Here is an 18,010-nt window from a genome sequence, read left to right as displayed (position 1 = left end):
TGCGCAGGAATCGCAGGCGACTGCAGCTGTTCCCTCATCCTCCATCTTGAGAACATGTCATTGGGGGTGACTACAGCGGTCCTCCATCATAAAAAGCGTGAAGACAGGACAAATAACTCCCCCCCCCCCAAAAAAAAACCTAGGTCTCCGCCAACAAATGTGTTTACTTCCTTGACATCTGATGGGAGGGCGTTCCACAGGCCAGGGCCACTACCGAGAAGGCCCTCTGCCTGGTTCCATGTAACTGCACTTCACGCAGTGAGGGACCACCAGAGGGAAATGTACTAGGAGCCAATGTAGGTCTTTCAGGACCGGTTTTATATGGCGGCAACTCCCAGTCACCAGGCCAGCTGCCACATGTTGGATTAGTTATATTTTCCAGGTCACCTTCAAAGGTAGCCCCACGCAAAGCACATTGCAGTAGTCCAAGTGGGAGATAACCAGAGCATGCACCAACCTGGCGAGACAGTCTGCGGGCGGGGAGGGTCTCAGCCTGCATACCAGATAGAGCTGGTAAACAGTTGCCCTGGGCACAGAATGGATCTGCATCCCCATGGACAGTTGTGCGTCCAAAATGACTCCCAGGCTGTGCACCTGGTCCTTGAGGGGCAATTACCCCATTTAGGACCAGGGAGTCCCCCACACCTGCCTGCTCCCTGTTCCCCCAAAACAATACTTCTGTCTTGTCAGGATTTAGCCTCAATCCATCCTCCAACCGTCTCCAGACACTCATACAGGACATTCACTGCCTTCACTGGTTCTGATTTGAAAGAGAGGTAGAGCTGGGTATTATCTGCATACTGATGAACACCCAGCCCACATCCCCTGATGATCTCTCCCAGTGGCTTCATATAGATGTTGAAAAGCATGGGGGAGAGGATGGAACCCTGAGGCAGCCACATTGCCACTTGGTAGGCTTGGCATTGAGCTGTAAACCGTGTCTGGTCCGATTCAGAATGAGATTTACACCACTAGTGCTCTAGAGGTCTCAGCCATTCTTACATTGCCCTCAGCTCTGAGGAAAACCACAGGGCTGTCCGGGCTCCATTCAATCAGATAGTGCGCTTCAGAGCCAGACAGTCAACAGCCGTGGTTATCTCCACATTCCAGTGGGCCACCAGAGAATCAGCTGAAAGGGTTGCAGTGCGTAAGAGAAACCCGATGGACAAGCAGCGGCAAGGACAGGTCCATCTGCTTCAACCAACCAAGTCTTTGTCACGGATGCCAAGTCAAGCCCTCCATCCACAATCAAGTCATGGATGACCGCTGTCTTGTGAATCGTTGACCTGGCCTTGCACAGCAGCACCTTCAGGTCATGTGGATCTCTCTTGTTGATTCCAGTATCCTTCCAGTCAAGACCAGACCCGGAGGCAGGGATAGTCTTCAAACAACGACTAAACCTGCCTCATCAGAAAAGACATGGTCTGGTCAGTGGTTTAGACCACAGAACGACCTGCGTACCTACAACAGTTGCAAGTACCCTGGGGTCATCCAGTCCAACTCTCTGCAACACAGGAATCTCATTTCAAGCATCCCTGAGAGATGGCCATCCCAACTCTTCTCAAAAGCCGCCGGTGAAGGAGAGACCACAAATTCCAGAGGGAGACCAGTCCACTGTCAAACAACTCTAATCACCAGGAAATTCTTCCTGATTTTTAGGCAGAATCTAATTTTTTGCAACTTGAATCCACTGGTTTAAGTGTGTCCCTCTGGAGCAGGAGGAGCTAGTTTGCTCCATCTTCCATGTGTCAGCCCCTGAGATATTGGAAGATGGCTTTCATATATCCTCTTTTCCAGGCTCAACATGCCCAGCTCCTTCAACTGTTTCCCATAAGGCTTTGTTTTCATACACTTGATGATCTTTGTCGCTTTCCTCCTCACAAAGCAGATACTGCCTCAGCAGAAAAGAACAGAACCTTCCAGAAGGAACCAGTATTTTCCAGTTTCTGCCCTCAAAGACTTTAGCCATGACCTTCTGCCCCATTGCCAGAAGCATCTTTCGCTCCCTAGTTTCTGTGGCAACACTGGCCCAAGTTTCCATCACAGAATCGTAGAATGGGAGAGTATGAAGGGGTCCTCAGTGTCACCTGGTCCAGCCCCCTGCAAGGCAGGAATCTCAGGATCTCCTCCAAGATTGATGACCATCCAACCTCTGCTTCAAAAACTCAAATGAAGGAGAGTCCACCACCTTCCACTCTGGAAGAACTCTTCCTGTCCTAAAGTACTTCCTGATACGGAGTTGGATCTCCTTTCTTGTAACTCGAAGCCATTGTCTCAGGTCTCACCCTCTGGAGCAGGAGAAGGACCATCTTGCTCCATCCTGCAGGTGACAGCCCATTCATAACATGCATACGTTGGAGAAAATAACAATTTCATAAAACCGCATTTGGGTGATTCCATTTTCTTTTTAGCCTATTGCCTAGTTAAACTGAAAGGGCCTGTGCCTGCCTACCTTTTACATTACAGAACCAGCTGCTTTTAGGTCCTGTACGTAGCAAATGTCGGTTCCAGAATTCTGAAAAGTATTAAGTGTTGGGACTCTATGGGGACCGTTGAATGCATGAAAGGAGAATCTGCTAGGCATGGCAATTGTGATTCATCTTGAACTGTTTTGTAGACGGATGAAAGAGGACATTGGAAGACACTTAGTGAATTAGCCAAAGTCTTAATAAAGGAAGACATATATTAGCCAAAGTCTTAATAAAGGAAGACACTGAAAATAGTTATATGTAATCACATGATATATTATGAGGAGGGCTGATCTGAAGAGCCAAATGATTTTGGTTGGTTGATTATTGTGACATTGGATTGCAACTATTAAGATTGCTGTCATTCTGTGATTGGTTAATAGGAATGACATGTGCAATTTGGAAGTGTATTTTATAAAAAAAACCCCACTGTTTTGGATGTGGTTCTTTGCATGCACATTTGTATTTCAATAAAGGCCTATCTTTCCACTTGGAGAATGCATCCTTTTCTTTTGGGTTTTTATGTGTGGGTAATCTCTTTTTGAATTTCTCCTACATATACATGACTGGATTTTAAAAACAAGTAAATCTGAATGTGATTTATAATGAGACTGAAACACAAAATCTTTGGGTAGAAACAACTCTTTAAAACATTTAAAAAATGAATCAGCAATAATTTTTAAAACTGATTTTTTTTTCTTACCCTGAAGTTCAGTTTACAGAGACAGGCAGGGTCTTCAACTTGCAGTGTCCTCTGCAGAGGGGGGAGTCATCCCTCCTAACGCCTCCACCTTAAACAGGTGTCTGTATGCCAGCCACATCACCAGAGGAGTCCTGGAAAGGCAAGACACTCATACACAAAGCCTCCAGATGAAACAAAATGGCGTTCCCGCCTTTTTCAGAAAAAGGGCGGGAAACGCCATCTCCTGGCCCTGTCGCCTCCGTGGGTTCCTGCTTGGCCGGCTTGGCCATGGGGTGGGGGGGATGCAGCTGCCCCCAAACTCTTCCCTTCCCCAGACATTGAGGGGGGCATTAAGAGAAGGAGAAATGAGGGATAAGCTGGGAGGGGGAGCAGCCCAGAGGGAAACTCAGGGGGAAAACTCCCTCAGGAAACCTGGCAAAGGAGAGGACGAGGCCGAGGGGAATCTGAAGGGGGATTGGCCAGCTCTCAAATGGAGAGGCTTCTGATTGGTCCTGCTCTGGGGTGAGAAATGGGGTCAAATGGTTCTGAGAGCCCAGTAGAAACTGGTTTTCTGACAGGAAACGCAGGGAAAGGATGGAGTTGGGAAGGAGGGAAAGAGTCCCAGAGCAGCATGTGCCCCTCTCCCTCCCTCCCTCTCCTGGGCTTCGCATTTCCTGCCTGTGGTGCTTTTACGGGGGGGGGGCTTCCACACCTGCCCCCCCCCGATGGCGTCTGCGTTTCATTCCTCGCATGGGACACTTCCTCATCGGTCTCTTTTCCTGGGCTGCAGAAGCAGGAAAGTCCGCTTGGCGGGGGGGGGGGAGATTATTTTCGGAGGGGGAGGGATCTCCTCCATTATTCCCCCCACTCGCTGATCGTGGGGGCGTTGAAAGGGTGTCTTGATGAAGCCATTTCTTAGCCTCTTCTCCCTCCCAGCCTTTCTTTGGGATTCAGGAGCCTCTATGCTGGAGGAGGGGGAGAGCCAAGGTAACCCCGCCCTCATTGCCATCCCTGTCTTTGACACAGAGGGGGGAGGGGGGCAGCCCCGTGAGCGCAGAAGCAGGAAAACTGCAGGAAGGGAGAGGGAGGGGTTGCCCTCGGCTTTGCAAGGGTTAAAAGGAGCAAAGCCGGATTCCTATAGAGGGCAGGAAGTGAAGGGGGAGGGGGTCAAGGTCCTCCATGCCAAAATCCCTCCCTCCCTCCCTCCCTCCCCCCTCCCTTCCTGCAAGCAGAGAGGAGGTTGCTTTGTTTTCTCTCCTTTGCAAAAGCTTCCTCGGTGAGTCCCCTCTCTCTTTCCCCTCAGGGGTCCCGGGGGGGGGAGGGGGCATGGGGGTCCCTGTTCAGATCATGCACGGTGGGGGGAGACCCCCAAGTCAGGGAGTAGTGGGTCCTCTTTGTCCTCTCTGCCAAGCCAGGGAGGGGGCCACTTCGCAGGAGGTCTGCAGCTCTGCTCTTCCTTGGGATCCAGATGCTGCCTTCCTTTTGGGGGAGGGGGCTTTGAGTCAAGAAAATAAACCCCCTTCAGATGGAGGGATAAGTCACCTTTGTGAACAGAGGATGTAGACAGACAGGAACATTCCCACATGGGGGGAGCACAGGGAGAAGAAAAGCCCTTCTGCATCTGCAGCAGCACAACTGGACCACTTCCTCTGTCCCAGATGCAACAACACATGTCCCTCTCCTGTTCTCTCTCCACCCACAGCTGGCGCTGTTACCTTCCAACAGCTGGATCTCACTCCCAAAGGCACTCTCTTCCATGGTCTCCCAAGACAGATGGAGGCCAAGGAACCATTCCCACCCCCTCACAATGCACAATGGGGCTTTCCTTCCCCTCCTCCTCCTGATGCCTTGAGGACGTTGGGGGGGGAAGTCCACCCCACCAGATGCTGAGAGAGGAGGTCCTTCCATCTGGAAAATGGGAACACTTTGAAGAATTATGTAAAGATGAGTGCCGTATAATCATAATAATAAAATTATTACAATGTGGAATTCCATTTACACAAAGAATAATACCCATCATTAAAATTGTTCCATTACGATGTTGAAATAAGCATGCAGGAAAGGAATAGAATTAAAACAGTGCAGCTATTAAGAGGCAGAAAAGAACAGAGCAATTAGAGGCTTCTAAAGCGTGTCAACGGTGCTCTCCACACAAAGCACCTAGCATGGGGGCACCTACATGTAATAGTTGCTCTGCTATTTTCTGCCCATGCTCTGGGGTTGCAGTTTTCAGGCTTGGGGACAGGACAGTGAGTGGTTTTTCACCAAGTTCTGTCAGTTATCCCCATTGAGTTCAAAGGGATCTACTGTAAGGTCACTAGTGTGCAGACCATGCCATCCTAGGGATGTTTAGAAATGGGGCTTCTGTTGGGAAGGGGTTGCCCCATTTGTGCTTCTCCAGGGGCAGGGGAATATCTAGGGCAGGAGAATCCCTGCAGGGCCTCTGAGGCTCCCTTTGCTTCTTCTTCTCTCCCAGGACCCTGCAGCTTCTTTTGGCTCCTTGACTCCTCAGGAAGGATGAAAGAGACGGATCCTGCAAAGCTAGCGAGGATGGAAGGGGGAAGATGGACGGTTGACCTGGTCAGGTTGTCTCCTGCATCCCTCCCCACAACCTCTGAGCGTTCCCTCCCAGGGACCTCCGAGAGATCTGGTGAGTCCCAGGGGAGTGGAGATGGGGACCTGGATGGACGGAGCCAGAGAAGTATCAGGGCTTGCTCAGTTTGGGGGTGGGAGGAGGCAGGCAGGCGGATGGAGATGGAGAAGGGGAGCACTTTTTTGGGCTCCTCCACCTGCTTCCTGCCTGTGCCTTTGTCTCCTGCAGGCATTTTGAGCTAGGAATACAGTCGTATAGTCGGAATCCGTTCTTGAAGTCTCTTCGACTTCTGAGGCGCGACTTTTGATTGGCTCTTGCAATGGGAAGAGCAGATCGGAAGCTGACGCAACGTCACTTTCTCTCCCTGGCACCGCTTCCCTTTCCCTCAGCTGAAATCTGACTGTCGGAAGATTTGTAAGATTAAAATATCACTTATTTATGCCGAACAATGTTATGAGATAGGTATTGATGTAACTGAAAAAAGAAACAAAACAGAATGCAATTAATTGGTAAACTATTAGACGTGATAGAAGGAAGTCACAAAGCTCCTTCGAGCAGAAGATGTTAAGAAAAAAGATATGATGAGATGTGTCTATATGTTAAAAAAAATATTTGGGAAAACAGGTTGCAAACAAACCTTATTATAACAGATGTAAACAAGGAGTTTTGGTTCTTATTCTTTCACAGAAATGGAACAAACAGTGCTGTTGTTTTTTTCTGTTAACATGAATACGGATTCAAGTTATAGGCTGTATGCTGTTTAGGTTTAAGGTTACTTCCTTGTACACATTTTCCATGGATCAGGCTTATCCACACACATTTCTGGAACTGAATCCTAATCCTCCATCCTCCGTGTGTTGCCTTTTTCTTTTCTTTTTGGACTAACTGTTATTTGCTTTTAAAAACAAGGATCATAGGACCACTAAATGATGCAAATATGTAGACCAGGGGTCAGAAATCTATGGCCCACAGGCCGCAAGCGGCTCATAGGGGTCATTTAACTGAGCTGCCCCCGAACTGAGCCGTCCGCTCGGTGAGTCCCGTGTCTACACATGTGATCCTGCCCACGGAGTGATTTCCGTGAGAGTGAACCAGCCCAGGCGAGGTAAAGCTTGCCGACCCCTGATGTAGACCGAGTCTTCTCATGTCATTTGTAGATCTCAAAACTAGCAGAATCTATTTGCAGGAATATCTATAACATACGATTCATCGTTAGTGGTCAGTGTGTAACTTCTGGGTTCATGAAATGTTTTATTTTTTATTATTTTTTTAAATGATATTTATTAAGAATTTTAAAATTACAAAGAAATAGAGAGAAAAAGAAGAAGAAAAATAAAAACAATAGAAAGACAAACAGCAGTCAAACAATACAAATCGATAAAAGTCAAAATCAAAAAACAAAAAAAACACATAACACATCAAAATCACAAAACAAAAATAAACCACAAAAATTTAAAAACAGATCCAATATTCCCAAATCCTTAACTGTCATGACCTTATTTCATCGACCTCCTCACACCTCCCTTTTTTGTATTCTAGTTGTTAATTATAACAGCATATCCTTTCCATTTTTCATAATATCCTGTCGTTAAATTACCTTGATCTATTTTGACCTATATTACATAAAAAACCCTAAAATTTAAAACTTAAATTTTATTTATACCAATTTCTCCTGACCTTAGCATTTTCTTGCAAAGTTCTTTTTAACATTTCTGCTAAAGCCAAATAATTTCGTTCCAACATTTTTCTAATATTCATTAATTTTTCAAAACAATCCTAAATAAATTTTTTTTAAAAACTTTCTTCCAATCTTCATCCAACGTCTCTTCCTCCTGGTACCGGGTTTAGTCAGTCCTTTCTATCCCATCCATCTAGTTCATTAACCTGGTAATCTTATGTCCGAGGCCCTTAAGTCTCTTCCATGTCCCTTCCGCAGATCTTCTTCATATTTATACCTGTACTTTACTTTGTCTCCTGCTCCTTTCACTTGTGGAAACTCCAACTTAACAATATTTTTGTCCCTTCTCGACAAATCACTGAACTCCATGTGATTTTTAAAGACATGTTTCAAACCCCCTCCAGAGTTGAGGACCCCCACATCCCCAAACTCCTCACGGCCCATTGCCAGACTTGAAAAGTCAAAACACCCCTGCATAGGGGGGTCTATCCAGCCCCCCATCTCCAAGCCAAATACAACTCTATCTCTCCAAATCTGGCTTTTTCCAAGTTCATTTGTCAGATCCAACAACTCATGTTCCTGCTGGCCACAGCTCCCTCCATCTCTGCCACCCGAGGTCCAACAACAACCTCCTCCCTCATCTGATCTGTCAGAGCACAAGTTGGTTCCTGGGTGGGTTCTATATAGATACCCACTGCCTGTCCAAAATTTCTAATCGCAACAGTCATCAAATCCGTCTTCTCATGTAACTGTTCCAGTAAAGCACTTGTCTTGTAGAAAGCACGCACCAGAGCCTCTGAGTACATTGTTATGCAAGGTCAGAAGTCTGTTCCCACTGTCTTAATCTATTTGCAGCTGCAAAGCTCCCCAGTTCAAATTCAATAACAGTTTCACAAGCTCCCTCTAGGGGAAAAACTTCTATTTGTATCCATCTCTTTTTTCCCTCAAAAGCAGATCTAACAACAAAGTTTCCTTTTTCAGATATTTTGTCAATATTTGTTCCTTTAAAATGCGAAGGAGAACAATGGAATCACTATGTTTCTCTTCTTTTGACTGTCTGTCAAAAACGTTTGTCTGTAGTCAATGAACTTCCCAAAAGCTTCTGTCCTGACTCCCCACTCCCAGGTTCAAGACTGTGGAGAATTACTTTTCTTTACACTCTCTTCTGCAGGCTTAAACAATCCAGAAAAAATCCCCCCTCTTCTCCTGCTTCCGAAGGGGGTTCAGTACTTTTAAATGATGAAAGTTGATCCTTTGCGAACGATTTTTTGAACTCTAGTTTACCATGTCTTTGCTTTAATCTATCTACAAGAAACGGAAGGCTGACTTCCTGTTTAGACCTTCCCGCTTCAGTGCCAATTTAAGAAGAATTTCTCAATCCAATTTTCCGTTCTACTCACTGGTCGTTGTTTAAAGTCCAATTGTCCAAATTTAGTCTACTCACGGGTAGTTGTTTTTGTAGCCAAATTGTCCCAGGAAAAAGGTAGCGCTCTCCGGATCAGAGGGAATCCGCCATTACCGATGGCGCCACCCCGGAAGTCCCATGAAATGTTTTAAACTGGAACAAAAAATGGGGAAACAGGAGAGAACAGAGAGCATTCAACATTGCATAGCTGAATGCCTAGTCAGGAGTTCTTGCGGCTGGTGTGTTAGGTTAAGTGTGATTAATAGTCATTTTTCCTCTTCTGTTACCAATGAAACAATACAGAGTTGGTCTCCTCATGAACACAGGACAGGGGTTCGAACTGAATAAAGTGATTTACGTATAAATTTAAATTTAGACCAATCAGATTGAGGCAGCTGCTGATGGGGTGTAGGTTTCACAGACAAGGCATGGACGTTAATGCATCGTGACCAAAGAGTTCTGCATAAGGAAGTAAAGGAGGAGTGTAGGAATGAAAATCAGGACAGACGAGTCGCAGGTGTCATGTGAGAGGCGTCTGCTGGGGCAAGCCCCGGGAACTCTCTTTTATTGAATATTAGAAACATTGCCACAGGTGTGCTTGTGGCTGATTGGTTGATACAAACACAAAGCAACTTGTTGCTGATTGGTTAACATAAGTACAAGTCGGGAATTACATATGATCATTAATCACCAATAGATTAAAGGCTGGGAAAGGGAGCTGGAACTAGACAGGCATGAAAGCCTCCTAATTAAAATATAACCAATGATTAATATATTAAGACTAAAACAATTACCTTTCAATATATGTGGTCAACTAAGCATTAAGGAATAGGTCAAAGTGTAATGTTGTCTTGAACTCAAACTGAACTGGAACATTTTGGGATGATGAGAGAATGTCCCAAGAACGGTTTGTGCAGTATTATGTACAGAAACAAAGCTTGGCGGTGAGGCTATCCCAGCATGCCACAGTCATGTGTAGAAGCAAATGTGTAGAGGCAAATATTCCTACAGAGGAGAATCGTGGGATCATGGACAGTCTGAACCCCTCTCTCCTTCTGTAATCTTCATAGAACTCTAACCCGATGGTTGCCATTAATTTCATTCTGAATTGATTCTAGAATGTATTTTAATTACCTTATTTTTTGCTTCATAAGACACACTTTTTTCTTCCTAAAAAGCAAGGGGAAATGTCTGTATGTCTTATGGGGCGAATGTGTGGTCCTTGGAGCCGAAGTGCCCAGGGGCAAAAAGCAGATCATGCTTTTTTTGTTTTTGTTTTTTGAAAGAGGGAAGTGGGTGTTGAAACAAAGCCGCTGATCGGCAAGCGACCGGGAGCGAGATAAGGGACGCTAGCAATAAAGAAGGCTGCCTGGGAGGGGGGAGGTAAAGACAGCAAACTTGCAAGGAGAGGAGACAGGAAGACTAAAGCAATGAGGAGAGTAATTAGAAGAAAGGGAGGAGCAAAGAACTGCTCCAGCTAAGGAAAAGACACTAAGGCAAACAAGAGGGAAGGGAGTGTTGAAAGGAAGCAGCTGATCGGTAAGGGATCGGGAGGGAGATAAGGGACGCTAGCGATAAAGGAGGCTGCCTGGGAGGGGGGAGGTAAAAGTCTATGGATCCTAAGGATTTTTACATTGGGTCACCTCAAATTCACCATCAGATCACATAGCATGTCCATGGCTACAGCCTGCACCAGAAAAAGCACGCACCCAGTGTTGCCTGGGGCCACAATGGTGCAAAAACGTGGTTACAAAGCACAGAGCCCCATGGATCCTGAGGATTTTTGCATTGGGCTTCCGCCACAGAATCCAAACGGATGTAACCAGAAAACACCATTGCTTACAAGAAAATCAAAACCATGCTGAAAGGAGAGCCATAGATAATCTCAGGAACAACCCAGACATTATAACTAAAGAGGCGGACAAGGGTGGAGCTGTCGTCATCATGAACAAAACTGATTACATCCAGGAGGCTCACAGATTCTAATACCGCCTTTTACATAAAATTGGACTCAGACCCCACACAAGAATATAACAAAGAACTGAACAAGATTGTTGAGGAGCTACCTCCACACATCCAAGAACAGATCCTCACAAACACACCAGCAGAACCTCGACCAGGAACTTTCTATCTTCTACCTAAAATACACAAACCAGGAAATCCAGGACGCCCCATCATCTCAGGTATTGGCACTATTACTCTTACTATATGGTTATATGGACTCTGTTCTGAAACCATATGCCATCCGTGCTCCCAGCTACGTACGTGACACCACAGAGTTGAATAATCTTCCTAACAATACTATAGTAGCCACTATGGATGTGGAATCTCTGTATACCAACATCCCACACAACGATGGCTTACAAGCTATAAGGAACACCATTTCAGATAAAATCACAGCGGACTTTGCTACCAAACTCTGCCATTTGGTCCTTACCCACAACAACTTCAAATTTGGTGATGACCTGTTCCTCCAGATCAGCGGCACAGCAATGGGCCCCCGCATGGCCCCACAGTATGCCAACATCTTCATGGCACATTTCGAACAACATTTCCTAAACTCCTATCCACTTAAACCTCTCTTGTACCTGTGATACATACCATCTGAGGACTATTTAATTGCTCTTCTTCTAACATTGTGTATGCCATCAAATGCCAACAGTGCCCTTCAGCTCTCTATACTGGACAAACAGGCCAAACCCTACGCCAAAGGATAAATGGACATAAATCTGATATCAGGAATCACAAGATAGAGAAACTAGTAGGAGAACACTTCAATCTCCCAGGACATTCTATACAAGATCTCAAAGGAGCTGTCTTATTACGAAATAATTTCCAAAATAGACTGGAAAGAGAAGTTGCTGAATTGCAACTTATTACCAAACTTAAAACCCTGGAGAGACCTGGTCTGAATAGAGACATTGGATTCTTATCTCATTATACATGATAAAGCTGTTTTACCCATCTCACCCCTTGCTTTTTCCTGTAAGACCAATTGCAGTCATTAACAGCCATCAACAGGTTTACCACACCTACCAGCCAATCACCCATTCCCACCACCCTTCTGAAAAATACCTCTCCGCAGCCTCTCACTATATATAAGGCTCTGGTGACTTCTGTTTCAGTGTGTCTGAAGAAGTGTGCATGCACACGAAAGCTCATACCAATAAAAAACTTAATTGGTCTCTAAGGTGCTACTGGAAGGAATTTTTTTAATTCATTAACATTGTTCATTAATCTGGTGCTTCATTTCTTCCTGAGGCTCTAATTAGCTTCTCTCTTCATTGCAGATGGTGATGAATTGGAGGGGAAGAACAAAGGGGACCACAACAGAATCCACATAGCGGAGAAGTCAAGTAAATATTCAGGGTATGGAGAGAACACCCGTCAGACCTCCCAGTCCACCTCCCATCAAAGAAAGAGCTACATTCAGAGGGATAGCCTTACTTCACACGAAAGAACTCACAGTGGTGAGAAACTGCATCAGTGCTTGGAATGTGGAAAGAGCTTCAGTCGGAAGGATTCTCTCACTTCCCATCGAAGAATTCATACAGGTGAGAAACCCTATCAATGTTTGGAATGTAGAAAGTGCTTCACCCAAAGGGCCCATCTCCTGATGCATCAAAAAACTCATACAGATCAGAAACCCTATCAATGCTTGGAATGTGGAAAGAGCTTCAGTCGGAAGGATACTCTCACTTCCCATCACAGAATTCATACAGGGGAGAAACCCTATCAGTGCTTGGAATGCGGAAAGAAATTCAGACTGAGCTCACAGCTGACTTCCCATCACAAAATTCATACAGGGGAGAAACCCTATCAGTGCTTGGAATGCGGAAAGAAATTCAGACTGAGCTCAGAGCTCACTTCCCATCACAGAATTCATACAGGGGAGAAACCCTATCAGTGCTTGGAATGTGGAAAGAGCTTCAGCCATAGTAGGATTCTGACAACCCATCAAAGATTTCATACAGGGGAGAAACCCTATCAGTGTTTGCAATGCAGAAAGTGCTTCAGTCAGAGGAGAAATCTCACTTCCCATCGAAGAATTCATACAGGAGAGAAACCCTATCAGTGCTATGAGTGTGGAAAGAGCTTCACTCAGAGGGCCAATCTCACTTCCCATCAAAGAATTCATACAGGTCAGAAACCATATAAATGCTTTGAATGTGGAAAGAGCTTTAGTCGGAGCAACTCTCTCACTTCCCATCAAAGAATTCATACAGGTGAGAAACCCTATCAGTGCCAGGAATGTGGAAAGAGCTTTCGTGAGGGGGGGAAACTCGCTTCTCATCGAAGAATTCATACAGGTGAGAAACCCTATCAATGCTTGGAATGTGGAAAGAGCTTTCGTGAGGGGGGAAAACTCGCTTCTCATCGAAGAATTCATACAGGTGAGAAACCCTATCAATGTTTGGAATGTGGAAAGAGCTTTCGTGAGGGGGGAAAACTCGCTTCTCATCGAAGAATTCATACAGGTGAGAAACCCTATCAATGTTTGGAATGTGGAAAGAGCTTTCGTGAGGGGAGAAAACTCGCTTCTCATCGAAGAATTCATACAGGTGAGAAACCCTATCAATGTTTGGAATGTGGAAAGTGCTTTCGTGAGAGGGGAAAACTCGCTTCTCATCGAAGAATTCATACAGGGGAGAAACCCTATCAATGCTTGGAATGTAGAAAGAGCTTCAGTCGGAGGGATAGTCTTACTTCCCATCAAAGAATTCATACAGGGGAGAAACCCTAACAGTGCTTGGAATGTTTAAAGAAGAAACAATAATAACAGATATAGGTAGGTAGCCATGTTGATCTGCCATAATTGAAACAAAATAAAAAAGTTTGCTATTGGTATGAACCTTCGTGTGCATGTACACTACTTCAGATACCATGCATGAATAAACTTGGTTGGTCTTTAAGGTGCTACTGGAAGAATTTTTTTAAAAAAATAATAATTTATTACTTGTACTGGTGTTCCACAGTATCTGTTCCACAGATACGCTGGGCAGCTCCCAACAGAATATTGAAAACATGATAAAACATCAAGCGTTGTTGTTGTTTAGTCGTTTAGTCGTGTCCGACTCTTCGTGACCCCATGGACCAGAGCACGCCAGGAACTCCTGTCTTCCACTGCCTCCCGCACTTTGGTCAGACTCATGCTGGCAGCTTTGAGAACACTGTCCAACCATCTCATCCTCTGTCGTCCCCTTCTCTCTCTCTCTTTTTTATAAAATTTTTATTAGGGTTTTACATTACAAAATAGACAAAGAAAAAGAAAAAATACAAAATAAAAATAGTTAAAAACAATCAATCTTTTCATCACATTTTTTCCCCATTAACTTATTTCCCGGACCTCCTCATACCTCCCTTTCTTGTATTCCAGTTCAATTTATTAACTTAGCAGTTTCTTTCCCTCTTTAATTCAACCCAGATCTTAAATCTTAAGTTATATCATTAAATTTTTACTTATAAAGAAAAACCATTTTTTCATGTTCTTTTATACCACTACAGCTAGAAACCACTTAATTTCAATCCAACATCATTCTAACATTCATTAATTTTACAATATTTCTGTAAATAATCTTTAAATTTCTTCCAGTCTTCTTCCACCGACTCTTCTCCCTGATCTCGGATTCTACCAGTCATTCCATGTAATCCATCACCTTCATCTGCCATTCTTCCAAAGTGGGTAAATCTTGTGTCTTCCAATACTTTGCAATAAGTATTCTTGCTGCTGTTGTCGTGTACATAAAGAAAGTTCTATCCTTCTTTAACACCGATTGATCGACTATGCCCAGGAGAAAGGCCTCTGGTTTCTTCAAGAAGGTATATTTAAATACCTTTTTCAATTCATTATATATCGTCTCCCAGAAAGCCTTAATCCTTGGGCACGTCCACCAAAGGTGAAAGAATGTACCTTCAGTTTCTTTACATTTCCAACATTTATTATCAGGCAAGTGATAGATTTTTGCTAGCTTGACTGGGGTCATGTACCACCTGTATATCATTTTCATAATATTCTCTCTTGTCGTCCCCTTTTCCTTGTGCCTGCAATCTTTCCCAACATCAGGGTCTTTTCCAGGGAGTCTTCTCTTCTCATGAGGTGGCCAAAGTACTGGAGCCTCAGCTTCACGATCTGTCCTTCCAGTGAGCACTCAGGGCTGATTTCCTTCAGAATGGAGAGGTTTGATCTTCTTGCAGTAGAATTGTAGAGTTGCAAGTAAAAGGTAAAGGACCTCTGGACATTTAAGTCAAAGGAGACTGTGTTACAGCGCTCATCTCGCTTTCAGGCCGAGGGAGCTGTTGTTTGTCCACAGACAGCTTTCCGAGTCATGTGGACAGCATGAATAAACCGCTACTGGCACACGGAGGGCCGTGACGAGTGCCAGAGCGCACAGAAACACAGTTTACCTTCCCACTGCTGTGGTACCTATTTATCTACTTGCACTGGTGTGCTTTCGAACTGCTAGGTTGGCAGGAGCTGGGACAGAGCAATGGGAGCTCACCCCATCGTGGGGATTTGAACCACCGACCTTCCAATCAGCAAGCCCAAGAGGCTCAGTGGTTTAGACCACAGCGCCACCCGCGTCCCTAAAAGAGTTGCAAGTACCCTGGGGTCATCCAGTCCAACCCTCTGCAACACAGGAATCTCATTTCTAGCATCCCTGAGAGATGGCCATCCAACCTCTTCTCAAAAGCCGCCAGTGAAGGAGAGACCACAAACTCCAGAGGGAGACCAGTCCACTGTCAAACAACTCTAATCACCAGGAAGATGAGCCCTTTGATAAATTTGGTTTTGGCAACTGCAAAACAACATACAAGATCCTGGTTTTTCCCTGAGATATGACACTTGAAAATCGGCTGTATTATATTTAGAAATGATTTTGGCCACGTAGAAGAAGAGTTTGGATTTGATATCCCACTTTATCATTACCCGAAGGAGTCTCAAAGCGGCTAACATTCTCCCTTCCCTTCCTCCCCCACAACAAACACTCTGTGAGGTGAGTGAGGCTAAGAGATTTCAGAGAAGTGTGACTGGCCCAAGGTCACCAAGCTGCTGCATGTGGAAGAGCGGAGACGTGAACCCGGTTCCCCAGATTACGAGTCTATATCGCTCTTAACCAGTACACCACACTGACTCTTGTAGTAAACAACAGCATTTTTCTTTCCAAATTTAATGAGTAGGAAATCTCCAACATTTATATTTTCAGGATTGGGAACATCAAAAATTGTACACTAGCAGGGCACTTCTATACGTATCAATGTGCCCCATGTCTTAGTGTATCAAAGTGCCCAAAACAGACATTTTCAAAAAATTAACATTTATTCATAAAAACACTGAATTTATTTAAAAATCACGTGTAATCCTGATTACTGAGTGGAATAACTTACCTTTGGTCTTTTTAAATCTTAAGGATTTAAAATAGCGTTGAAGCACTTTGACATTTCTCATAATTTTTCATTTGGCTGCACTATAAACACACCTACTCTTGTCAAACACCAACAGCTAACTGGTGGGCGGCGTGGTCACAACTGTTGTACATGTATAGACATGTTTCTCGAAATTGAAATATTGTCGGTGTATCAATGTGCCCCTTACATCAATGTGCCCCCTCCCCCCTACATGCCAGAGAGGCTGCTTCCCTGGGCAAGGAAGGAGCAGGAATCCCTAAAGGGAAGGATCTGTATGTGATCCCATCTCTAGAGCTCACATAAACACCAGAAGGAAGGTGCCCAGGGTGTAAAAGGCAAAAGCAGGCCTCAGGGACGCTTCTCCCCTTTCCCCCATAGAGACCTGGGACCCCTTCTCCAGGAGGGACCTCTGAGGAGGAGGAAGCCAGGGCGGATCAGTTCCTGGACGTTGGAGGCAATGCCTGGACTCCTCTGGAAAGATGCAATATAATGTTCCATTCCCCATTGGCCAGGAACCTAAGCTCCTTTTGGGGTTGTCATTCCACACCCCAAGGTTCCTCCAAGGCCTTGGGGAAGGAAACTGAGGCAGGCTTAGCCATGACAAGAGGAAGAGCTGTGGCTGCCCCCCAGGGCCCTGCAGGGGATTCAGGGTGGGGGGCCTGCCTCTTCCTCTGGCCATGGCAGCCCCCTTGAAGCCTTGGAAGAAAGGCAGGAGACCCTCAGCAGAGAACAGCCAAGTCCGGTTCTTCTCCACAATGGCTTCCTCTTCTGAGAGCTCCCTCTCTTTCTTGTCTGGGCTGGACTGGGAGGACCCCAGTTGATCCAGTTCCCCTGATTATCCCCACTGGGCTCCAGTGGCCCCCTGAGACCTGCAGGGATCTGGAGTGGAAGCTACTTCTCCTGTTGAACTGCCGTCTGAGGGGGGAAAACAAGCGAGGGCTGTTCAGAAAGGGCTCCTGGGACTCCTGGCGTCTGGCAAAGCCATCATGGCAGGAAGGCGGCGGAGGACGCCACATGAGCGCTGGCACTCGAAGCTGCTGCCCTCCTTCATCCGGGAGCAGAGACCCCCGAGAGCATGGGACCCCCGAGGTCCACAGGGGAGCCATGACATCTCTGGGATCGACTGGGGCCTCCAGATGAAACAAAATGGCGTTCCCGCCTTTTTCGGAAAAGAGCGGGAAAGCCATCTCCTGGGCCTGTCGCCTCCGTGGGTTCCTGCTTGGCCTGCTTGGCCATGGGGGGGGGGGTGCAGCTGCCCCCAATCTCTTCCTGTCCCCAGACATTGAGGGGGGGCATTAAGAGAAGGAGAAATGAAGGAGAAGCTGGGAGGGGGAGCAGCCAAGAGGGAAACTCGGGGAAAACTCCCTCAGGAAACCTGGCAAAGGAGAGGACGAGTCCCAGGGGAATCTGAAGGGGGATTGGCCAGCTCTCAAATGGAGAGGCTTCTGATTGGTCCTGCTCTGGGGTGGGAAATGGGGTCAAATGGTTCTGAGAGCCCAGTATAAACTGGTTTTCTGACAGGAAACACAGGGAAAGGATGGAGTTGGGAAGGAGGGAAAGAGTCCCAGAGCAGCATGTGCCCCTCTCCCTCCCTCCCCAATAGTGGGCTTCGCCTTTCCTGCCTGTGGTGCTTTTACGGGGGGGGGGGGCTTCCACACCTGCCCCCCCCCGGATGGCGTCTGCGTTTCATTCCTCGCATGGGTCACTTCCTCATCTGTCTCTCTTCCTGGGCTGAAGAAGCAGGAAAGTCCGCTTGGCGGTGGGGGGGGGGATTATT

At 45.9% G+C, this 18,010-nt stretch overlaps 1 protein-coding gene and 1 long non-coding RNA gene across 2 annotated transcripts in view; both read left to right on the top strand.

The window, feature by feature from the left end:
* LOC144326687 (uncharacterized) overlaps positions 1 to 13,739 on the top strand; it is a 28,941-nt gene extending 15,202 nt beyond the window's left edge. Inside the window, 1 exon segment of the mRNA XM_077923441.1 lies at positions 12,248 to 13,739. Coding sequence (XP_077779567.1) covers positions 12,248 to 13,603 — 1,356 coding nt within the window. The 3' untranslated portion in view covers positions 13,604 to 13,739.
* Positions 4,357 to 5,139, top strand: LOC144326704 (uncharacterized). The gene is made up of 2 exons (XR_013391685.1): positions 4,357 to 4,426; positions 4,853 to 5,139. It is a non-coding gene; the product is annotated as an uncharacterized LOC144326704 (long non-coding RNA).
* Positions 13,740 to 18,010: the final 4,271 nt, after the last annotated feature.

Source organism: Podarcis muralis, chromosome 2, assembly GCF_964188315.1.
Source record: "Podarcis muralis chromosome 2, rPodMur119.hap1.1, whole genome shotgun sequence".
In the NCBI taxonomy this organism is placed as follows: domain Eukaryota; kingdom Metazoa; phylum Chordata; class Lepidosauria; order Squamata; family Lacertidae; genus Podarcis; species Podarcis muralis.
Note: the sequence above shows the minus strand (reverse complement) of the source record. Positions and strands in the feature narration are given on the sequence as shown.